This window comes from Rousettus aegyptiacus, unplaced genomic scaffold, assembly GCF_014176215.1.
Source record: "Rousettus aegyptiacus isolate mRouAeg1 unplaced genomic scaffold, mRouAeg1.p scaffold_m13_p_1, whole genome shotgun sequence".
Taxonomy (NCBI): domain Eukaryota; kingdom Metazoa; phylum Chordata; class Mammalia; order Chiroptera; family Pteropodidae; genus Rousettus; species Rousettus aegyptiacus.
In genome coordinates, this window is record NW_023416284.1 from 142201090 (window position 1) to 142227361 (window position 26272).

Consider the following 26272-nt stretch of genomic DNA (forward strand, 5'->3'; position numbering starts at 1 on the left):
TTTTCAGCATAGTAAATCTTGCAGTTGAAAAGCTTTAGTGCTGATGGTGGCGCTGATATGTTATAGATATTGGAAGAGAACAACATTTGAAATGAGCCATCTCTAGAATTTGCAACTGCTGGTTCTACGCTTATTCCCATGACATATGAGACTTCATGAAGGATTATCAGGCTGTTACTGTGCATAAGGCTCAGTACTGAGTATCTGTGTTACGATTTCCTGTTAACCCGGTAAATTCTCTCCTATATCTTGCCTGTGACTATTCATACCCCTACATCTAGTATATGAGCTGCTGAAGCAAGCACCACACCATTACATCTAGACAGTTATAATGTTTTACAGACCAAAGGGACAGCTTCTCCTCAACCCTCTTCATCTATAATACTCACAGGATATTCTCACATCCATATGCAAAACACATGGCTAACCTTAATCTACAGAGAAAATGCTAAAGTCAACAAGTAACTTCAGTCAATTTTTCTTCATTTTATGGAATAATATGGGAATAAAAAAATCAGATGAACTGAGATGATGTGGTTAAAGAGAAGAAGGTTTCCTGGGAAATCAATTAGAAGACCAAAATAATTGCTTTTTAATGGAGCTTTCTGGAATAATTATCTGTGTTTGAAAGATTACTTACCAGTGATGCCATTGGATTCCTGCTGTAAGTCACAGTACCAGAGTCGGTTTACTGGATCACATCCCTCCCTTATTGATAACAAAACATAGCGACCATCATCAGACAACTAGTGAGGAAATAAAGATAGTGCAAGGAGCTGATTAGAATATATTTTTTGTGAGAGCATTGTTAAATTAAGTAAAAAATAAAGGTTAACTTCAAAGGCAGTAAGTTTACCCCAAACTTATGAATGGATAGAGAAGTTACCATAAATAAAGGTGATCATCAATTTTAACTTAATTCACTCTTACAGTTTTACAAAACATAGTGAAATATTTAAGTAGTATTTATCAATAGATGTAACAATGTCATAATGACTCAATGTGATTTTTATTTACATTCGGTTTATTCTTTAACTGAAAATACACCTAATCTGTCATTTTGAATATTAATATCCCTGACTTCGACGCTTCATCACAGATTATTTTACAAGTTGTTCTAAAAGAGGAAGAATGAAGCAACATGGGCATGGATGCAAAGAGGTACATTTACGGTTCACACTGGTCGCACTGACGACTCTCTATTGAACAGCCCTTTATACATATCTCTAGTCATCTTTACCACAAGCTGTCACGGAACAAGGGCTTATGCTTCTGTGGATTTCTTTTATAGTATTAAACAGGAGAATCTTATGGAGCAAAAATAATCTTGATAAAAAACGTATGCAACAAACAATAAATGCATTATGGTTTTGAGTTGTTAAAATTAATATAAGTGGCATTCGAGCTATACATATCCCTTTGCAACTAATTTTCATTCAACATAATTTTAAAAATTAATCCATGTTAATATATGTACATTTGTTTTAACTGCTGTACAGTATTCCAACCTAAGAATATACCATAACTAACAGATCTATTTCCCCACCAATAGATGTTTAGATTATTTCCATTTTCTTCCTATTACAAGCAACACTTTAGAAAAATTCTTGAACATGTTTATTTGTGGGCTTAGATAAGTATTTTCCTTATGTAAGTGTGGTCTAACATAAATGTTTCTATATAACAGGAAGTAAAATTGCTCACTGGTAGGATATGCATTCAATTTTATTAGATATTGCCAAATTAAGAGGCTTACCAGCTTATACCCTTACATTTCAGCAGCGTATAACAGTTGCTATTTTTTCACATCCTACTATGATGGTTAATTTAATGTGTCAATTTGGCTAGGCCACAGTACTCAGATATTTGGCAAAATATTATTCTGGAAGGTTCTGTGAAGGCATTTTTTTCTTTTTTTTGGATAAGTTGGCGGACTTTTTGAGTAAAGGTGATTACCCTCTGTCATATGAGTGAATCTCATTCAACTGGTTGAAGGCCTTAATCGTAAAAGACTGACCTCCCCAAACAAGAAGGAATTCTGCCAGGAGATGGACTCTAACTCTTCCCTGGGTTTCCAGCCTAACAGCCTACCCTGCAGACTTTGGATTTGTCAAGGGTCCACAATCATGTTAGCCAATTCCTTAAAAATAAGCCTTTCTCTTCTCTACATATTCCCATAGTCTGTCGGTTTTATTTCTCTGGAAAATACTAACACACTTAACGACAACTGTAATTTGTTCATTGGTTCACTCAATACATATTTGCCGAGGAGCTATTAAGTTCAAATCATTTTTCTAGGTGTTAAAGATGTATCAGTCAACAAATCAGGAAAAACATTATATTCTATTGGAGGAGACAAACACATAAATATGCAGTTCTGTATATTATAGAATAAATGCCATGCAGGACATGAACAGGCCTGGCTAGGTAAGGGAGGCAGGATGTGTAGGGAGAGGCTGTAGTTTTCAATATGACAGCTCATTAAGAAAGGGTCTTTCCACTGTCTTCTGATGTGCATTGCTTCAGATAAGAAGTCATTTATCTTTTTCTCCTTATATGTAATGTGTATGTTCTTCTCAAGCTGCTTTTAAGATTGTATTACCTTTGGTTTTCTGAAAATTGATTATAATGGTCTTGCTATAGTAACCTGCTTGAGATTTGTTGTCTTGGACCTGTGGGTTTGTCTATTTTATCAAACTCATAACATTTTTGGCCATTTTCCCCTCATATATATTTTTGTGTCCCCTTATCCCTAACATAGGACTTCAAATACAAAATATTGGATCACTTGGTACTGTCCTATAGGTCAATAGGGCTATGTTCATTTTTGTTTGTTTTTTCTTGATGATTTACTTTCCATTTTCCTGTCTTCAAATTCACTGATATTTTCTTTAAGTATCTAAACTGCTGTGAAGCCCATGCAGAGAATTTTTCTGTTCAGGTATTTTTCTCACCTCTAGAAGAGTATTTGCTTCATTTTTATATTTTCTATTTCTTAGTTCATTACCCTAACATTTAAAAAAAAAATCCTTTAAAAATTATTTTTATAACAGCTTTTAAAAAGTTCTTGTTGGCTTATTCTACTACCTATCATTTCTGGATCCGTTTTATTGACTAATTTTCCTCCTGGTTATAAGTATATTTTTCTGCTTCTTTACACATATAATAATATTTTTATTGGATTCTGAATATTTGGTGATGATGATGACAATGATGATTATTTGCTTTTCCTTTAAATGTTCTGAGGCAGTTAATTTGCTAGTGGATCAGCTTGATCCTTTCAAGGCCTGTTTTCAAGCACTGCTGAGTGAGGTCTATAGCCCTACTGCTAAAGCATGGCTTCTCTGGGATCTCTGCTGACTATCTGGCATGTTTACAAGGTCTTTCCACTTTGGTCAGAGCGCGAAAGTCTCCCAGGCTTGTTAAACTTCTGCTAGTTGTCAGCTTACAACTCACTGGTAGTTTTTCTTAGCTTGAATCACAGTCTTATGCATGCATCGCTTAATAGTCAGCTAGAGACACAATGGAATACCAAAGCAGATTTCTGGGACCCTTAGTGGGTAGTACTCTCCTTTGGTACTCTGTCTACTAATTCCAGTGGCTTCAGTCTTTCTAAATTCCAGTATTTGGATCCTAAGTTCAGTGAGACTGCAATACTCTGTGGGCTTCCCCTTCTTGTGCCAGAGTTTATAAAATACTTCCAGGCAGAAAGCTGGGATAATCATAGCACCTGTCTCTCACAGATGAAAGTCCCATGATGCCTGCTGACCAATATCAGCAAATAGTCGCTTTATCTATTTGCCTGGTTTTCTAGTTGTTTATGGCAGGGGGGCCATCCCAGTACCAGTTACACGTCATGGCCTGGAAATCTGTCATTGTGTGTGTGTGTGTGTGTGTGTATTTTTAAAACTCATTTTTAGTTCTTTATTGGACAATTACACTTTTAGGGTATATTACTGTATATACTTAAAATATGTTGATGTAAGAATTAACAGTGTAATTAACATAGGACTAATAAAAAAGATAATACCTATGATTAATAAAAAACTTAACAATGATATAGTTCCTTCTGTCTCATTGCGTAGTAGGATATTTTTACTGTTTGTTTCCTGTTCCAGTAATACTTCTATGAGCTACCTGCAGCCTTTGGGACATGCTTATTTTCTTTTATGTAGAGGTAAAACTGTCAAACATAGTATTCACTGTGACTTGTTGCACTGCCCTTATGAAGTTCAAATACTATGATTCCTGATATCAGTGCAATGTGATGATGATACCAAGCTCAGTGTCATCAAAACAAGAGTGTTTGAGTATGGAATACTTAGGGTTTTTCTTACTAGCAGCAGCAAGTTTTTAAATTTGTAGGAATTAGATTCTAGCTCTCCAAAAACGTCCATCCACTTACTACTTACAGGTTCATTTTGGTGGACCAACTATTTGTCAATCAGATTTTTTTTTTTGATGTATAAATTAATCATAATGGTTGTGCATGTCGAAAATGCCCAGTGTTTATAAACACTTGGAAACACATTGATGTTATAAGTTAAACATCTCTTTCTCAGAAAAGGTTATTTTAAAGTACAGAGGTAGTTTGCACTTGTGAAATAAAAGTAGGATTCCAAGTAAGTTATAGTTTATAAAGGATTCTAGAAAGTCCTCTTTAATTTGGCTGCTCTTTCTTGGTGACCTTTTCCCCCTGAGTTCTGAAGCAATCTCCTTTCCCAAAATGAATCATATTTTGTTGTATGAGTTTTTGTCACAAATTACACATAAAATCGAATGACTCGGGTAAATTATCTTCATCTTTTTCTAGGATCCTTATAAAGTCTTTTCAAAGATCACCAATCAATTTTGGAAAATCTCATGTAATTTGATTTACATTAATTTTTCTCTTTCTCATCCTCATGTATTTCAAAATCACGTGTCATATTTTAAGTGGGTCTCTTGCCAATGAATATATGACTTAAGTTTTAAAAATCCAATCTAAGAATCTGTATTCTGTTTTCATTCATTGTTGTACTGGCTTCCACATTCTTAATTTTGAATATTCTATTCAGCTTGCTTTTCCCTTCTCCTTCCTTCTTTGTAATGTATTAATAAAAATTTCTTAAAAACTTTCCCTTCTTTGACTGCTTTGGGAGTTATATATTCTATCTCTAGTCTTTATATGTTTTCTTTAAGCTTTTCATATACATAGCTAATAAATCAATGTCTAAAATTTTAGTCCCACCTTATTTTTAAACCATTCTATATAAAAAATGTCATCAGCAATTTCACAATTATAATTTTAGTAAATGTAATGGAAAGTAGCCTCATTAATAATACTTCACACTTTTGTTTTCTGGCCTTCAAATAAAGACAGAACCTTTACAGCTTAGTGCTTAAAGTCATGCTACATCACTCATAAATGATGGTTAACTCAGTTGTAGTGACTCATCCAATAGAAAGATAAAGCAGTAAAATTCATTGCAAAAACCACATCAAATCTTCGATGACAGCTATTTCAAGCATATTTAATGAGTTTTTCTCAGCATTTCTGGCTGGACTACATAGTTACAGCAGTTTCTATTTAATCTAAGGTGAAGTCCCAATGTAAACTGTTGGGATGCCAATTAAGTCAGCCTTTTCACTGCAACTCTCTTCATCACAACCCAGAGATGTTTCATAGCCACTAAACAAATCTGCTAAATTGACACAACTCTAACTCTGAATTTTCAAATGCTCGAGGCCTCAAATTTCAAAATCATATATAAGTTGCTGTTGCCTCAAAATATGCAGATTAGAAAAACACTTTCTTCCACTAAAATTCAATACATAGTGAACCATGGCCTCACATTCAAATTATATTTCAAGGCAATTATAAAAATGAATTTTGGAAATCACTGGGGAGAAGACAAAAATTATGTTGATGAGGACACCTGAATCTCACCACAGTTAAAAGTGAGAATTAAAAGAATTAGAAAATTAAAGCAACTTTTCTGAAATCCAGATAAAAGGAAAAGGGAAAAGAAGTAGAGCTAAGGGCCCCATCAGGCCTCCATGGAACAGTATAAACTTCAGTTCACAAAATATTGTTTATGAAGAGGGCACCCAATAATAACAGCTGCCATACTCATTTGCATTTATCAATAGGTAAAGCATTAGGTATGGGGGTACTGGGCTTTACACTTTCATTAAAGAAGCCACATTAATTCGCCGAGAAATTTTAATAGTATATATTATATTATGACACACTGAGATAGTAATATTTACCAAGGAAACCCTTGGTAGACATCATTCGAACTTTTAAATAGGATATGTATTTTCTACTTTACTCTGTCTGATTCACATGTGCTGGGTCCAAAAAACGCATAATTCATATAATTTAGCATATTGAAGAATACAACCCCTACAAACCCAGGAGCAACAAAACCACAGAATTTAGAGATACAGGCAGAACCCAAAGCACACCTCAGGAGAAACTAGTCCCAAGTAATGTCTTATGAAATGTCTTCAGTTAATGTCTCATGTAGGTGTGACAGTAATCTATTCAGACCAGAGTCTGTGTCAAGTTAGGCTCTTTTTAAATATGAATCTACAGAAGTGTGAAATAGTAACATGTTGATAATTTTAGTTTCTCTGGTGAACAGGATCTTTGTATTTTACATGAAACCTGTATTATGATATATTATTGCTAGTAATATAAAACTTTAAAGTAGATGAATTTGACTATTCTCAATCTCAAGCATATATAATAAAAACAGGTGGGGTTTCAAATGACCTGAATAAGCCTGCTTTTCTTCATGCATCTCTTAGTAAGAGAAAATTAACAGAAGATGGCTTATTAATGTTTTAAACTCCCAATCATTTAACTATCTACAAAGTTATTTGTCTTTCAAAGTGATGGGACAGAACATATAATCAATATATATATATATACATAGAGTATGTGGACTTCCATCAAACGCATGGTCATTTTACACTAGAGCTACTGAACTCCATAGTTACAGTTTTATGTCAATAACCAAATCTTCATGGACATGAAGTTTCTTTTATATATAAATATATTTTAATTTAGAATCCAATAAGAAGAGGGTAGAAAAAGTTTTTTCATAATTTGAATCTATACGCACTTTTTCAAACTGAGGAAAGTATTTTCTTTTATATGATAAAAGAATTGTGTGTATAAAAAAGTATACTAAAAAGCAGCAAAACTTAAAATTATCCAGGAAATGAACAAAAGGATTGAAAATGGATTTTAATGGCTTTGAAAGTTAATCATGTTCCTCTCAGAGCAGGAAAGTTTATCAATTTTATTTCACAGACACTTCTGAATTCTTTTCATAATAGCTGTGAATCATAACAATGTTCCTTTAATATTAAGCATATTTGTAAAACTTAATTCAGAAAAACTTTTAAATGTCAAACTGATCACCTACAATAATGGCTTTGCCTTTATGAGACTCTTTCTGGGTTTGTAATAAAAATAGATGATGATGTCAGTAACAGAAGTACAGGGTAGTCATAAACATGTGTGATTGCATTAACATAAACATTTATAAAAGGCAATGACTAAGTCAAATTACCTAGCTTTACTAATACAATGTGGTATGAAAGCAATGGGGGGGAGGGAGGGAGCGAGGAGGAATCAACCTAAATACTGTATGACATGTTGCTTGGAATGCCAGAAACAGACATAACAGAAAATTCTAGAAAAGGATAATCTATTCAAAGTAAAATAAATAATGTAGGTCTTGACATGATATAACCACTAGTGTTTCTAATCTACCTGGTTGTTTCTCTGGCAGATAAGCTTAGCTATTCTACAATCTATTGTTTGTTTTTTTTCCTCCCTTACTGAGCACTAGAGGGGACAGGTGAGAAAAGTGACTGCTGAGCAAATCCGGCCTTACTGCTACAAAAAGCAACTCTCCCATCAGGAGCTGCTTTATGTATACAGAGCAGCACCGTTTTCTAGCTTTGCTCACATCCAGGTCTTTAGGTTGACTTCTTGACATTTCTGCCTTCCCAAGTAAGCTGCTGAGATTTTCCTGCACGTTAATCATCATGATGGATATTATCGCTTCATGCAGTGCTGATGAAAGAGAGGGCACAGACAATGAGCCTTGGGCACATGCAGTCCAGTCAGAAATCTACCCTGGGACTAATATAAAGATAACCACTCAGCCACTCTTGTAATGAACAGAGGGAACCAGTCCCTAGGAGCCAGTAGAAAGGGCACGACTCCCGTGACAGCATAAGGAACTGAAGAGTCACCAATAAGAACATCTGCTGGAAGCCTCAAGCACAATTACTGAAGTTAAGGTCAAGAGGACAACGGTGTCTTTTAAATGACACACAAACCAAACGTGGGGGGAAAATTCCATCAGGCAGCCCCTCAATCTCTTTCTAGTATATAAAAATACTGATAACAGAATAGGTTTCTATGACAAAAACATCTTCCATAAGGACCAGAACTTTGCTCTTTGCTCCTGAATATTGCCTGGCCCTATCACGGTGGTGGACGTAAGGTAAGGGATTACTAGGTTTTTGGGAAATAAATGTCCTGACCAGGAAGAAGGCTGTTGAACAATTACTGCCCCAAGTAAAACTATCCCACGAGTAAGGGACAGGTGAGGCGGAGTTCCCTGAGGAACATCTAGACTGTATTGATTATGTACGTTCTGTAGGTGAGGCTGGGGGGACACCAGAGGGTCTCTGTGTGCATGAACCTTAGCAGGGGAGGGAGAAGGGTAAGGAAATTAACATTCACTGAGTGTCTATGGTGAGGCAAGCATCGGGCAATGATTTTCAAGTTCATATATGTGTAATATATACAAATGTGTACACAAATATATATACTAATTCTAAGGGTCACAAGTGAACATATTAAGATGGCTTATGGAGAGAGATGTAATAAATATTAAGAATTAGGATCACCTTTATAAAAAACAAAAACAAAAACAAAAAACCTTTTCCCTCCCCAAGAATTAGGTATAATAGAATTAGGTTCTAACTATAGGATTCCGCTAGATAATCACAAAGAGGTGGGCATTTTCTCCTTAATCCTTTCTAAGGAACTTGATACATTTTTAGAATCTTCATTCTAGAGCACCCTCTGCTGGGAAAAGTGCCTCAAAATGTTTGATTTCTTTCCTTTTCTCCCCCAAATGTTCCATAAATCATATTATCTGTTCTGTCCCCTAGAACCTTCTAAAATGACCGTTTCTATCCTTCCATAATCATTGCCCTGAAACAAAAGCCTCATGGTCTATATTAAAAAATAACTGGCATCATTTCCTCCAAGCCAAATCCTAGATGTCTGCTGTATGTTACCTCTAGGGGCGGGAGGGTGCTGATGGGAAGGACTGAGAGCAGAAGGGGGGCCTGAGTGGCCCTTGGCTGGCAGGTGAGAAGAGCAATGGTAGACGCTGCCTGCACTTCCAGATGGTGCAGCAACACATGGATGTGGTCTCCCCGAGGGGCACCAAGAAGGTAGCTGGCCTCCATTCATCTTAACGGTTCCAGCTGAAAAAGGATTAAGGGGTGGGGTAGCACAGAGGTACAAAACTCAAGAGAATCCTGCTGAGAGCAGAAGCTTTGGGGGACAATGCAAAAGGAGAGTTTACAACCCACATCGGGGAACAACAAAGTACAGAGGTTCGCAGAATTGAAGGGATCACACCACAAAGGGATGCCTAGACACATATCATGACTGTGAGGTGTCAGGAGAGACCAAAACCATAAACATCCTGCTCCCCTTTTCCACCTCCTCCTCCCTGTGTGGCCACTGAACACAACAAACCACGATGAGTATCCTGGGGGAGGTAACCGGAGATCTCGTCATTGCTCAGAATGGCCCCTCCTATAAAACGTCAATTCCAGAGTTCCAGTCTGATCATTCCCCAGTCTCCTTCTGCCCCTTCATGTTCCCTCCCTCCTATTCCCCATTCCCCAATTCCCAAAAACCACTGATCCGCTTTGTGCCATTATAGACTAGTTTGCATTTTCTAGAGACTGTTGGATAAATGGAAACAAATACTATTTACTCTTTTTTTTCTGGTTTCTCTTGCTGAGCATGATTATTTTGAGATTCAACCATGTTGTTAAGTGTATTAATAGCTCTTTCCTTTTTATTGCTGAGCAGTATTCCATTGCAGGGGTGTATCACAATTTGTTCATTCCTGTACTTGATAATGGAGTTTTAGGTTATGTCCAGTTTGGGACTATCATGAACAAGGTTGCTATACATGTCCAACCAAGTCTTTATATGGGAAAAAAAAAGGTGGAGGGTGGAGGGACTGAATAGTCCCTACTCCACCTGCTAGTCCCCATGTGCTCACCAAACTGGAGCTGAAGAGAGGAAAGAAGTGTGTAAACTGGAGAGCCGATATTTTTGTTTTGAACTGCAATGGATCTTTAGTAACTGTTCTAATATCCAAAAATGTCCAAAAAGTTATGGGATCTGCCAGGTGGAAGAGGGACAGCTGTTGTCATAGGCAACTATGTAAACACTAAAGTTGCTTCCTGATCCTAACTTACAGACTTGCTCAAGGCAAGAAAAACCTGTCCAGGGCAGGAAGGCAGAAGAGGAATCTGTAAAGGGAGGAGATGAGTCATGAGGATTCAGGATACAAAGGGAAGTCCTCAGTGAACGTGGATTGTGGCAGCCAAAGGAGAGGAACAAGCCAGAGAAATTCATACACATATACACACTCAGCCACTAGCTCATGTGTGCCTTGAACCACCCTCACAAAGCTCCACATTTCACTGCTCTCACATTCAGTAGCTACGATCTCACTCGGGAAGCTGCTCTAGGGTCTATGAGATGCTATCATAAATCCTTCCATGCTCTAGGGTCTATGAGATACTATCATAAATCCTTCCATCACGGACTTCCAGAGCTGAAAAGCCCTGGAGGAAACAAAGGAAATAGACTTGGAGAGATGAAGTGAACTGCCCAAGGCCACACGGACAGGACTAGAACAAAATTCTCCTGGGTGCTTCTGGTCTAGTCAGTTGGCAGTACATCAGCTTCTTAGACTACGCTAGGCTTTATCGCACTTCCTTGACAGGTATAAAAAACTCCTGCATCAAAATTGTTTTCTTGATCTAGATATTTCTGACCTGGAACTAAATCGTCAATTCAAGGTGGGCCTGAAGCTTCTGAAGGCTTAATATCTATGGAACTATAGTATTCCTGTTGAAATGACAAAATGCTCCTCTCTGTAGCAAGAAGGTCCTTTCAGCTCAGAAAGATCACACATAGAAGAGTGAGGAAGGATGAGGACATTCACTTAAATCAGCCAGACCTGCCCAAACAACCCTGGTGGGGTGACATCTGTCTAATAAGAAGACTCATGTGGCTAGAACACAGCTTAAGGGAAGTCTCCACCCAGATTGTATTTACTAAGCCCACTGGTTTTTTTATAGTCTTCTGCTGCATCATGGACTGTGATCCAATATGAAGTTCCTTAGGACTCACCTTGTCCCCTTATTTATTCTTTTTACAACTTCACTATTTCTTCTATGCGGTACAGATGCATCTCTTCATTTACTGCCATTCTTTATAGTCACTGCTGCTCTTTTTGTGTGACCTCTTTCCTTCTGACCAGAGAGACGGAGGGGTTAAACAGATTCAGGCTGTAAGGCCTAACATGCCCAGCAGGCAGGTCCAGCCATGGATTTGCAAGTTACTCATCCTAACCTAACAGGTATCCTATTTCGTCCATGCAATGGAATTATCATCACCTTCTCAAGGCTGTGGTAAAGGTTATATTAGACAAGTTATGTAGAGTGAACATCTATTAAATGAAGGGTAGAAGGACCACCCAAACTATTTAAATTTGCTTTTCTTTTCAGCTGCCTAGCTAGAACTGAACATACACATGCTAAATACATATATGACATATCTTCACTGTATTTTAATTTTATTATTATTATTATTATAATTTATGCCTTACTAGGTGGTTTGGTCTTACTAGGTGGTCTCCCATCCAAGTACTAACCAGGCCCGATCTCGCTTAGCTTCTGAGATCAGACATCGGGCTTGTTCAGGGTGGCATGGCCGTAGACCATAAACCGTGGCTCCACTGGGGCGTGAACCCAGGACCTTCTGCATGTAAAGCGGATGTGCTAACTGCTATACTATGGAACCACGTTCACTTCACTATATTTTAAAAACCTGGCTGCTCATAGCAGCATTGTTCATAATGCTATGGAAACACCTCAAGTATCCACTGATGGATGGATGGATAAACAAAATGTGATACGTACATGATAAAATACCACTCAACTTTTAAAAGGAAGGGAATTCTGACACATGCTACGACATGGACAAACCTTGAAGACATTATGTAAGGTGAATAGCCAGTCACAACATAAATAAAATTTATATTAGGTACCTAGAATAGTCAGATATAGAGACAGAAAGCAGAATGGTGGTTACCAGGGACTAGGAGGGGGTGGGGGCGGGGGTGGGGAGTTACTGCTTAATAACAGTTTCAGCTCTGTGAGATGAAAATAGTTCCGGAGATGGTTATGGTGATGGTTGTACAATAATGTCAATGTATTTAATGACATCCTACACTTAAAATGATTCAACTGGTAAATTTTATGTTATGTATATTTTACCATGATTTTTAAAAGTATAAAAAAAAAAACTAATTGCTTCAACCAAGTGCTAATAGAAATCTGAGCAACTAGAAATGCATATGTATTCCACTGTTCAGCTGTTTTCTTTTAGACAAATATCCTAAAATACGCTGATATTCTAGCATTTACTTCTCGTCTTTCTGTTATTGTATCAAACAATAATTTTACCTTGATTAAAATAGGTCTTCTGCAATGAAATTATTACCTTTGAAGCAAAAACTTTCTCAAAAAAGAGCATGTTTTTGATTTTATAAAGAATCCAAAGTAAAACTTGATTACTAAAAAATGTTATTTTAGTTCTCTCCATCAACACTCCACACCCCCTGCCAAAAAAAAGTAAAGAAAAACACATGGCCTAACATTTTTATGTTTCTTTTTTGGTAGCATATTTTCTAATTGTTTCACTCCAATGAAAATAAAAATGTATATTTTATAAACAAATACATATTATCCATAGTATACAGAAGCCTCAGGTGTGAGGAAAAGCTGGGTTAAGAAGAAAACTTAGAAACAATATATACTAATGGAGTCAGAAAAACCAATAGAGACAAATATGTGAAAAATATGACAATAGAAACTACACAAGAAGAGCTTGTAGGTGGAGATATAGGTGGAAAAGAAAAGGCAAGGAAAAAGGGCACTGTTTCAGGTAATAAAATGTAAGTCCTGTGAATTCATTTTTAACACATTGAATTAAAGTCTGGCAAATTTTTTCAAAAAAAAGTCTAAGAGTAAATATTTTGAGCTTTGTGGGCCATGTGGCCTTCCGGCAACTACTCAACTCTGCTGTTAGAGCCTAAAAGCAGCTACAGACAACATCTAAACAAATGGGTGTGGCTGTGTTCTAATAAAACTTTATTTACAAAAACTGACAACAAGTCAGATTTGGCCTGAGGACAACAGTGTGCCAAACTCTGGTCTAGAGAAACAAAATAAATAAATATAAAAACAGTTTGGATTACAGTATATCAATGCTGATGAACTAAAAAACCATGGATTCCTATTCTATACCCACCAATGAACCAGACCGATGAGCACAAGTTTGTTTTTCAGAATGTTTTTCAAAAACAAACCCAGCAGTGAAATAACAAGAGTAAATTCTTATTCCAAGCATCTCTAAGTTTTTCAGTTGATTATCAAGATGCAGAATAAAATCTAAGCCGGTAATTTCAAAGACGCATTACTTCAATAGAAGTTGGTTATTGTCAAGATCCCCCAAGAATGCATGAACTATTTATAAGATGGGAAAATGTCTAAAAAACACACATTTTGGTGTAAAAACAAGTAAACAATACGCAAAAAGAACACAGTTGTATAAAACACACACGCACAAACACTCTCTCTATATATTCTCACTTGCATGCAAAAGGGAAAATTTTGGAAGGATCACCTCTAAGAAACAGAATCCTGAGTTTTCTGAAGTCCATGTTTTACTTTACATTATTCTGTACTTTTTATTTTTACCATAAGCATGTTGAGATTTCAGTTAAAAGGTTTATCACCTTCATTATTAAGTCAATTTGAATGCCAATACCAATATTTTTACCACAAGATTCACTCAAAGGACTTCTACCATCCATAAAGGTTATCACAAAACAAGAATATTTATATACATAGTCCACGGGACATGGGCTTTGTGGGTACAATTTCATAGTAGTACAATACCTCAGCTCCACCCATCCATTTAGGCTCATCAGGAAACTCAGCACACAAAATATCTTCTGACTGATCTGTCCCCAAAACATGGTAGTAGAGCTTTTGATGGAGATTGCTGGATGTCTCTGTACCTGAAAGAGTTAAAAATGTATACTGAAATGCAACTGGCAATTCTAAGAAAATATATACCCCCATATTGTACAATGCTAGAAACATTTAAAAAGTTAAGTACCTGGTTGCAGGATATAAGGTTATTATACAAAAGTTCATTGTTTTTCTATATACCAGCAATGAATAAGTAGAACTTGAAACTGAAAACACAGTATTTACATTAGTACTGCCCCCAAAATGGAATACTTACGTACAAATCTAACAAAATATGTAAAAGATCTATGTGAGAAAAACTACAAAACTCTGATGAAAAAAAAATCAGAAGAACCAAATAAATGGAGAGACATCCATATTCATGGACAGGAAGATTCAATATTGTCAAGATGCAGTTCATTTCAACTTGATCTATAGATTCAATACAATCCCAGTCAAAATTCTAGCAAGTTATTTTGTGGATACTGACAAGTTGATTCTAAAGTTTATGTGGAGAGACAAAAAACCCAAAATAGTCAACACAAGATTGAAGGAAGAGAACAAAGTTGGAGTACTGACACTACATGACTTCAAGACTTACTAAAAGTAATTAAGACATGGGCGATTCTGGCAAATACACAAACAAAAACCAGACAATCAAGTCAGAGGAACAGAGTAGAGATACTCACATTTATAAATACAGTCAACTGGTTTTTGATGAAGGAGCAAAGGCTGTGCAATAGAGAAAAGACTTTTTTCCGACAAACAGTGCTACAACTGGACACCCACATGCAAAACAATCTAGATACAGACTTTACAGATTTCACAAAAATTAACTCAAAATGGATCACAGACCTAACTGTAAATATAAAATCATAAAACTTCTAGAATATAACATAAGAAAAACCTAGATGACCTTGCATTTGGCAGTGGCTTTTTAGATACAACACTAAAGGCACAATTCGCAAAGAAATAACTGATAAGCTGAACTTCATTAAAATTAAAACCTTCTGTTCTTTGAAAGATACTGTCAAGGGTATAAAAAGGCAAGCCATGTACTGGGAGAAAATATTTGCAAAAGACATATCTGACTAAAGACTGTTACTCAAAATATACAAGGAACTTTTAAAACTCAATAGTAAGAAAATAAACCACTTGATTAAAAAATAAGCCAAAGACCTTAGCAGAGCCCTTATTAAGGAAGATATTCAGTACAGATGGCAAATAAGCATATGAAAAGATGCTCTACATCATACGTCATCAAGGAAATGTAAATTAAAAAATCAGATACCACTATACATCGATCGTAATGGCCAAATTCACAACACTGACAACACCAAATGCTGATGAGGATATGGAACAACAGGACCTCTCACTCATTCCTAGTCTAAATGCAAAATGGTATAGCCACTCTGAAAGACAGTTTGGCGGTTTCTTACAGAACTAAACATACTCTTACCGTACAATCCAGTAATCACACTCCTTGATATTTACCCAAGGGAGCTGAAAATTTACTTATATGCAAAAAACACTACACGAATATTTATAACAGCTCTTCCATAACTGCCCAAACTTGGAAGCAACCAAGACGTCCTCTTTAGTAGGTGAATGGATAACCTGCTATATCCAGACAATGGAATGTTATACTGTGCTAAAAATAAATAAGCTATCAAGCCATGAAAAGACATGGAACATCCTTAAACGCATATTACTAAGTGCAAGAAGCCAATGTTAAAAGGCTAAATACTGTATGATTCCAACTATCCGACATTCTGGAAAAGGCGAAACTAGGGAGACAGTACAAAGATCAGTGGTTACCAGGGGTTAGGAGGGAGGGAGGATAAACAGGTGAAACACGGAGGATGATAACTAGGGCAGTGAAACCACTCTGTATGATACTACAATGGTGCATACATTTGTTCAAAGCCAAGGAATGTACAGCATAAACTGAAGTCTAATGTCAACTATGGACTTTGGGTGATTATGATGTGTCAATGCAGGTTCACCAATTGTAACAAATGTACCAGTCTGGCAGGGGATGTTGATAATAGGGTCTATTATGTGTGTGGGGGTTGGGGGGGCAGGAGGTGTATGGGAAATCTCTATGCCCTCTGCTCAATTTTGCTGTGAACATAAAACCATAAATCTATTAAAATTAAAAGCTAAGTATCAGTTGGGTACCACCCTGGAAGTAGTTCACGCATATTTGCTGATTTTGGATACTGTTATGAGAATTAACTTTTTATTTTCCATTCTGAAAATGTACCAAGCTTTCTAGGGCAATGAAGAAAAAAAGTAAGATAATACCATAATATTAAAAAAGCCTTAGAATACTTGGTAATTTTCCAAGAGTTTTCCAGGAACACTAGTAAGAAGTACATAGTCAGAATCATTTAGCATTTACTGTAAGGGCCTCCATCACACCACTAAGAGGCTGTCATGGTTCTCTTACCAACAGGACAGCAAAATTACAGCCAGGAGAAGGTGTTGGCCTTCATAATTCAATCACAACTACTAATCATTATTTTTACCCACAGAAAGCTCAGGCTAAATAAAAATTTTCATGTTTTTCACAAGTTAACTTAATGACGTTTTCTAACAAGAAATAGCCAGTTATATACTTTTTTGATTTTACAGCACTTGGAAATAGCCAACATTTTCTAACAGTGGCACACAGGCAGCTAAGTCAGTGTACACAGCACAGAGGTCTTTCTTTAGCCAGCATCCTTGAATAAAATATCTTTTAGCTCCTTTTAGTTCACTGGTGAATTAAGAGAAAGGCATTGCAGTAGTCTGACCAAAAGAAACATAACATAGCCGAAAGAGATAAAAAGCATTATAGCCTTATCCCAATTCAACTAGGGGGAAAAGAGAAAAGATAACCTATCTGAAAATGACAAAGATGCATGAAGTCGTGATAAGGGGACAACATGTGCAGTAGAAAGCAATGGAGGAGCTGTGCTTCTTGCCAACCCTAGGTCTTGCAACAAGTAACTGAGACTCTGCAGCCCAGCTTCAAAACAAAGGGATTGTAAAACCCACCTGTAAAGACCAATCAGGACAATATGAAAATGCTATATGCCACGTGGCATAAAGGAGATGATGACGACAGTTTGTACCAGCAAGGTGCAAAGTACAAGGTACAGGGAGGGCCCTTCCTGTCTGAGAAGGTGAGAGAAGTGGGAAAGAAAGAGAGGCCACTTGAATAGGATCTTTGTGCAACTGAAGAGAAAAAGAATAAGGTGTATCTGGGAAGTTAACAGAAAGCAAAGTGTCAGGATAAATGCAACCAGCAGGGAACCTGTAACTTCTGATTAGGAGAAGACAGATGATTACTACAGTAGGAAAATTTTATAATCACTCAATACCATTAAATAAGTTGGTTTTATTAAAAAAAAAGAAATCCATCTTCTCCATGATCTACTTGGGAGATAGAACACATCTGTGAAGGACTGACTGTAGTAACAGTCCAAGTTCTTCATAGTTGCCTATTTCCCTGCCTTGTGAACAGGGGCTGGTCAGCAGAATGTAGGGAAATGATAATGTGACTGTAGCAAGCACAGGTATTCAAAAGGTTGTGCCTTTCAGCTCTCCCTCTTGGAGTCCTGTTGAGCTGCCATGTCAGCAAGCCTGGACTAACTGTCTACAGGATGAGAGACCACTTGGAGTAGAGATGAGGCTCCACACATGTGAGAGTCAAGCCAAGATCAGCCAAGTGACCTGTAGCTGACCACATACATGATCAAACTCAGCTAAGCCCAAAAGAACCACCTGGCCAACCCAAAGACTCCCAAACAAATATCAATGGTCATTATTCAAAGCCACTAAGTTTTGGGGTGATCTGTTATACAAAAAAATAATTGATACAATGTCCTTGGAGGAATCCTGGCTCTAGACCGAAAGACCTCTATTAGGGTTTAGCTTTCCTTTTAAATTTATGTGAGTTATGCTTCTATTTAATGAAAAAGGAGCCTTCATCTTCAGTCTTAACTTACCATCACTTTTTCCATCTTGTTGGGGGTATGAGTTGTAGAACATTCCCTTCCCATCATGAGTCCAGGCCATACAGCTAAACTTGACTCTTTCAAGCACATCTGGAAGTTCTTTGGCACCATCAACTTTCATGAACTTGATCGTCACCCAGTCTGAACCACTGGCACTCAGACCATAGGCGAAATATTCACCATCTTCGCTAAATGCATAGCCTGTGGAACACAGAAGAATTCATCAAACAGAGAACATAGAAACACAACTCCTAACCTTATCCACTGCCTTCTGGGCTGTCTGACAAAGCTGTCTGTCATAAGTGGAGGCAGAATGTGGTAGTGAGGAACTCTGGGGGCTGAGCTCAGGTCTTATAGGAATTTACCTTATGACCCTGGACATCTTAGTTTCTTCATCTGTAAAATGAAGTACTGGGTTATATGACCACTAAGATGCTTCGATTTTTTAGTATCTATAATTCAATAGGCAGTTCAGTTAAAAGCAGAGCTCACTAAGACTTTCAGCATATTTTATGTATACTCTAAAGGGAATAAGGGGGAAAAGGAGTAAGGTAACTGCTTTTAGAATAAGGACTGAATTATGACACGTCATGTAATAGAACTAAATTGGAGTCATTAGGTAATTTTTGGAATGGATTCCAAACTATTTGAAATCGATCTTTAAAACCTCATTTTCTGAGCATTGCTGGCATTCAAGGATTAACATCTATACCATTTGACTACCAGAAGCCTAGGTAAGTGAAGCCTGAGGGTTTGCAATGAAGATCTCACACAGTGCACATTCCAAAGGTGACCATCTGTGGACTATTTTGCCATGGCCAACTCTTTAGGGCCATGACAGAGAGAACACTATAATTACTATGGAATGTTTCCTGACAAATATTTACGTGTTCGTAGTGGCTTTTATAATTATAAAGTATATACAGCATTTGGTACCAGACACTAACACCAGAGATTTCCTCTTATGATGTTTGCCAGACTTTACTGGGGGTTGTAAATTACCCAACTATTTTCAGAGGTTTTCTACTATTTTACATGAAACTTATATTAATGGGAAATGTTTAAAATTTCAAAAAGCTGACTTATTAATAACTTATGATTCTTATAAAATATCCAGGCTAATACATATATTATTGCAGAAAAGAATCTAGAAGGTGATGAGGAGGAAATATTCATTTTTCACTCTACATAACACTGTAGTGTTTGAATCATTTATATATAATTAGAAAATTTTCAGGAAAAATTTAAATATTTTGATTTGAAATGTTTTTAAAATCTATATACTATTAAGAGAATCTAAATATTTACCCATATCATTATTTCTCTATACTGCCATTCTCATAAAACACAAAGACTGAAGCCAGGTCTCATGTCTAATTTTCCTTTTCAACCATCAGGGCCTATATATGGCAAACATGCCATTAAAAAGTTACTGGAATGAATTATCAGAGTGAGAGGTGAGACCCTGTTACAATAAAGCCTCTCTGGATGAGCTACTAGATAGACCTTTGTTAAAACTAAAGGAATTCCTGTACAGAGTATATCATCGCAAAGAATGAGTGTATTAAGTTCATTTACAACTCCAAGTTCAGATTCATGGAAAAATACTCTTAAGAGCTGGCTGGCATCTTATTTTCAATACTAATTAGTAAAGAACTGTCATTTACATACACAGCCTATTTGGATAGAAGAGAAGAGAGAACCACTAAATGACTGAAAGCCTCAGTACAAGGGTTTGCACCGATCTGTTAGATCCCCACCTAACTGATTACAGGACTTTAGTGTTCCAACTAACTACTCAATTCTGCAGGGCTGAACCTATACCTGTGCTTTTTTAATAAAATAAAAGGTACTACAGAAGATGAGCCAACTTCACTAAAAATGTTTAGATGCTAACAAGAGATGATTCTCAGAGTATATTAATTATTAAACCAGAGAACAGAGGATTTCCTTACTATGGCACAAAACTGGGGTAATCTTTATGGAGAGATTATCTTGGTAGCAGAGTTATCAGGAGACATACAGCAATTGCAGGCAAGACTTATTTACTCAGTTTTTAAACCTGCATCTTGAGGGAGCAGGGTACCAAATTGCCCAGTTTTTACAAGACTATATTCTTTTACTTTTAATTCTAACATGCTGACAATTAACTGAAATTTAAAACTCTTAATCACTTCCTCCACCAAAGAAAGAGATCTCATAAATATTCCTTCCTATTTTATATTTACAGTTGGAGCATTCTTTGTATAGCTTAAATTTCTTAAAGAAGAGGATTATTTTTTTTTCCAATCACATATAGTTCTCAGGGATGTTATAGGAAATGGTGATGATATTCAGGATCCCAGAAGCACTCAACTAATTTGGGTCCAGTGTGAAGTATTCTCCAACTCTGCTTCATATCATCGGAAGAACAAGTGACTACTATGCAAAAATCCCCCTCCTGATATTGCATGTGCATCTGTTCGGCAATATGGTCCCTGTTCTGTCTGGTATTTCAGAGGTAACATGACTGCATCAACGTCAGGGCTGCGAGTGAGGGCCCTGGGACTCTCGTGGGCCTGGCTGTGGAGCACTCACCTCGAAGGGCCACCGTGCCATCATCGGAGAGTATGTTGGGGTCTAGGAACACTCTGGCTTCACCCTCTAAGGAATCCTGTACATATAATACTCGTTGGTTCTGCAAACCTGTATTGTAAAAATAGAAATACCTGGGGGACAGAGACAGTCTTTATTCAGCTGTGGAGTTTTCTATTTGTGGTAAAACCAAACACGTAAAAGCAAAAGAGAAACAATATACAAAGGTACAACTGCAAACGGGCCATGCCAGAGATATGGGGACTGGGGTGGAAGGTCCTACCACCTCCCTGTATCTAGAGTTAGTTATCTGAGTTGCCTGAAGTATTAAAATAATTTATTATAATTCTGAATGTTAGCTGAACAGAGATGAATACTGTTTTATTTGCCAAAATTAATACCAGTATACAAATAAAGCAGAAATTTTTTATTTTCAATGGAGAAGAAAGCAGATTTTCTAAAATAAAATGTTGGTTCCCTTCCCTAGCCAGGCTGCTAAGTAGGGGTCTGCAAATCTTTTCTGTAATGGGCAAGGTTGCAATTATTTTAGGCTTTGTGGGCTACATAGTCTCTGTTGCTACTACTCAACTTTGCAGTTGTACAAAAGTAGCCATGGATAATACATATGTGAATAGACATGGCTGAGTGCCATTTAAACCTTATTTTCAAAAACAGGTGGTGGGCATGGCTTGGCATGCAGATCGTACTTTGCTGATCCTTTTGTCTGCATGTGTGTGTGTGAGAGTGGGTGTCTAAGAAATTCTAAAGTAAACTTGTGATGGTACTTCCAAAAGGGCTTAAAAAACAAAACAACAGAATATGTTTAAGTGAGGATGAAAGAGAGAGGAACAAGAGAGGAGAAGAGTTGCCACCTCTTGGCCAATTTCCATTTTTGGATTGAAGTAATAAAATCTTTTCAAGTAATAAAAGCCAAAGATCATTTTAAGGGTAAACAATCTCCATTGCTGTCTATGAATCACCCCATCTCACCAATTACTAGCCATAAGAAAACAATAATTTTCTACAGTCTAGAGTTCTTCCTAGGACATATCTCTACCAAATTTCTTTCTTATTTTTCTTTTTTTTTGGTGATTATGTTTTTTTTAAAACTTATTTTTAATTACAGTTGACATCTACTATGTTTCTTAATCCTTATTTCAAGAATTTGGACAACAGACCAAAAGATACTATTCTCATATTCAAGTATAGAAATGAATCGATTTTATAATGAATTAACCTGATGAACTGATGTTCTTTTTTAATTTTTATTTTCCTATTAGAATTGACTTTCAACATTATTTTATATGTTTCAGGTAACCGATAAGTTATTTAGAATTTGTTTTAAAATTTAAGACAGTGTTCAATTAGAAAAGTAAAAGTAAATGAAAGCAACCTCACGTACCGTTTTCCTTTCTTGAAGTGGCAACTATACTTTGGATAGTCATACAGTTCAGTCATTCTCTCTTTGTATAAACCTCTGATAGGACACTGCTCGAGAAATGGCACAGTAATCTTGTTCTGGGCCTCCACAAAAGCCTGTAGAGAATATTAAAATGGATAAATCAAGTCAGATATAAAATTTTCCATGAGAAATGTTATCCATTAATATGTATCAGTGAAATCCAACAATTCTACTCCTGGGGCTCTATCCAAAGAAAACAAAAACACTAGATCAAAGAGCTACCTGCACCCCTACACAGAAGCATTATTTACAACAACCAAGATGTGGAGACAACCTATGTGTCCACTGATGGATGAATGGATAAAGGAAATGTAGTACACACATATATATAATGGAGCATTGCTCAGCCATAAGGAATAAATTCTACCATTTGTGAAAACATGGGTGGCCCTTGAGTGCATTACGCTAAGTGAGATAAGTCATCAAAGAAAGACAAATACTGTATGATCTTACTTATATGTGAAATCTAAAAAACTCCAAACAAACTCATAGAAAGAGATCAGATTTGTGGTTACCAGTGGCAGGGGGAAGAGAGAGGGGCAAGTGGATAAAGATGGTCAAAAGGTATAAGTTACATAAGCACCAAGGATGTCATGGCAACTAGTTAACACTACTGAATAATACATACGAATGTTAAGAGAGTAAATCCTAAGTTCTCATCACAAGAAAATAAAATTTATATATTTTTTCTAACCTATATGAGATGATAGACGTTAACTAAACTTATTGTGGGAATCATTTCATGATATATGTAAGTCACATCATTACGTTATACACTTTAAACTTAAAAGTGCTATATGTCCATTATATCTCAATAAAACTGGGAGAAAAAAAGATTTTAAAAACAATATATCAGCAAGAGCATATTTTCCTTCAATAAAAAATAATATCTAATACTTACGTGGCACTAACTATGTACCAGGCAAGTATTACCTCATTTGGAACTCATAATCCTATGGAGAAGGTTCCATAATTAGCCTAACTTTACAGATGAGGAAACTAGTCTCTGAGTGGTTAAAAAGTTGCCCAAAATCGTGTAGCTAGGAAGTAGCAGAGCTGGCTCCTGAATCTATGCTCTTGACAAACGCTCTATACTGTTGCTCTGATCATGCACATGAATGTGGTCAGTAACCAACATTCACGCTGTGCCAAAGTTCTGGCTTCTAAGTCAGCAGCCGTGATGTAAAACGACACCAGAGTTAAAGAAATAAAGTTAGTGATACCCACGCACTATTTTATCAGTTTTGTTTTTCACTTACTATTTTTCAAGACCTACGACCTTGTTAACATCACAGAACTTTACTAAGATATGAAACTGAAGAATACGGAAAATGGGTGGCATTGAATAAAAACAACAACAAAGGTTTATTAAAAGAACAAGATATATAGCCTGTAGGAAGTCAGGAGACCTAGCAGCAAAAGGAGGGAAGGGGCAGTTTTTACAACAGATCAGCTGTAGCCAAACATATCCTTTGTAACTAAGCAGTTATAAAGTTTATAGTATGTAAAAACTTGGCTTCATAATCATTCATTCCTGGCTATTTGCAAGAAATGAAACAAGAATAAATGTATCAGTTCTAAATTCAATCTAGGGTTTAATCAGATCTTTAAGAACAGGTAAATCTTCGGAGAAAGCTTCAGGAAATTAAGAACATAATATACTTTGAATGGCAGACAAAAGTGTGTTATCAGAGCTCACATTTGGATGACTCATCCAGATCTAAGGGCCCATTCCAGCACAAAGCAGTCTTTAAATGGGCTCTCCTACACAAACCACCAACCTTGCTCTGGAGAACTATGATTCTGTGTCGAGAGAAAGCTATCCTAAAACTCAGTAATGCTCATAACGCTTTTGAAAACAAGACGAAAAGAGTGTAAAATATGAATACAATGATGAACAACATTTTTTGCAAAAGGAGCAATTCAAGAGAAATGAAACTGTTATGGGTCACATTTTTACTTAATTCAAAAAGAAAATAAAATTACTGATGCCCATAGAATGCAATTCCAATTGCCTACTGCTAGGGATTGGTAAACCTCACCCTGGCTCTTGAGCTAGTAATAGTTTGTATATTTTCAAAGAGTTGGGAGTGGGAGGAAATCACAGGAGGTCCAGGCTACCCCACATCTCCCTTTGATGGCTATTTCCCAGAAGGGCCTCACCAGAACATTCTTGCTGCTTAAGGTTACCACCCTGAGAACCTAGCATGCTGAGGATTTTGGCTAGCCTCTTCCCAGGTGAGTTTGGCTGTGTCCTCTGAGGAGGACATGCTGCAACTTCATTTACCCGATCCTTCAGATCTGTGTTTGTGTGAGGCTGCATGTAGGCCTTATCCTGGCTATAGAATATCCTTGCTCTGGGAGGACTATGTTGGGTCTAAGAGTTATTGATTGCTGTTTGTTTTCCTTGGAAAGGCGGAACTCTGATCTCTGATTATTTCTCTATTTTGCTTTGCTTCTTTTAGATGTCTCATGGTACAATTACAACTAACTGTTGCAATAGAATCCATCTCAGGCTAAAGAAGACACATTGCTTTTCTCTCTTAAAATTCATAAAGCAATTATGCCAGGCATAACAATGATACTAAATAATTCCAGGATTATTACATCCAATTCTGTTACCTCCCACCCATAAAGTTAGTCAATTACTTTAAATAGGGCAGTATTTAAAGACTGTACCTTCCAAGTCAAATATCTAGACACAAAGCCAAATAGTGTTCAAATTCCTTAAAGTCTCAAGTTCTTTCATAATATAGATCTTCATAACTTGGGAAAATCCTTTCCATGAGGTGATAGAAAATTTTCTGTCAACGGGCTTTGTGAAATTTATGGTTCCATGGAATGCCAATAATTTCTGACATTTTAACCAGGAAAATTCCTTTATTTATGGATTTAGTAGTCTGGTTTCTTGGTCTAAAAATCAGAACAAATTTGGGGGAAATGGAGGGAAAGTATAAAGATAAAAAAAAAAAAACTGGAGAAATTACATAATGATAAAGAAGCAGGGTGAGGAGAATTAAAATCTTCTTTGTTCCTCAGGAGTGTCACCACCCAAAGTCACTATTAAAAGAACTGAAACCTGAAAGCTCATTTAATACCTGCAGCTGAGCCTCTAAAGAGGATCAACAGTTTAGACTTCATTGCTATGGATGAATGTAAACACATTTACCTAATAGCTGCTCAAAACAAAGAAACCCTGTTCATATTTCATTAGGAAGCTTCAGGGCAAAGCAAAGTTTCAGTCGTGCAAGATGATTAAATTCTGGAGACCTGCTCTCCAACACTGTGCCTATAGTTAACACTGCATTATACACATAAAACTTTAGAAGTGCAGGTTTCATGTTAATTTAATTCTTACCATTAAAGGAAAAAAAAAAAAAAAAGCAAAGCTACCTGCCAGAGGGTTGCTCAGTGTCGGAGCTGAAGATTCTTTACCCCTACGGTCTTCAGGAAGAATTTTTTCAAGTTGTCCTCACATGTGCAGTATTTTAAACCACAAGTACCTCAAGTCCTTTTACAAGTACAACTGTTACATATATGAATAAAAATGATGCATATCATTAAATATATATACATACACCAAAAAAAAGCATGATTATATAACATGGGATTTGAAAGATGAATTAGGGATAAAGATAAGTGCTACAGGAGAACAAAGGAGAGGGAAACTATTTCCAAAATAGGGGGGATGGAGAGCAGGGGAGCAGGGCACATAGGCAGTGAAGATGAGCAGGAGGGAGTTCCAGGTAGAAACTGACTCGGGCATGTTTTCTTTCCAAATACCAATGAAAACTAGGGATGGTGCTATTTATATCCCACAAAGTTTGATGAATTTCTGCTGTAAATTACAAAAAGAGAG

General features: G+C 36.6%; 1 protein-coding gene across 1 annotated transcript in view; it reads right to left on the minus strand.

Moving 5' to 3' along the window:
- LOC107516217 (prolyl endopeptidase) overlaps positions 1–26272 on the minus strand; it is a 108160-nt gene that overhangs the window by 62899 nt on the left and 18989 nt on the right. Inside the window, exons 3-7 of the mRNA XM_016155745.2 lie at positions 22354–22487; positions 20955–21085; positions 18369–18578; positions 14299–14420; positions 641–746 (exon numbers count right to left, since the gene is read on the minus strand). Of these exons, the coding sequence (XP_016011231.2) occupies positions 641–746; positions 14299–14420; positions 18369–18578; positions 20955–21085; positions 22354–22487 (703 nt within the window). The remainder of the gene's footprint in view (positions 1–640; positions 747–14298; positions 14421–18368; positions 18579–20954; positions 21086–22353; positions 22488–26272) is intronic.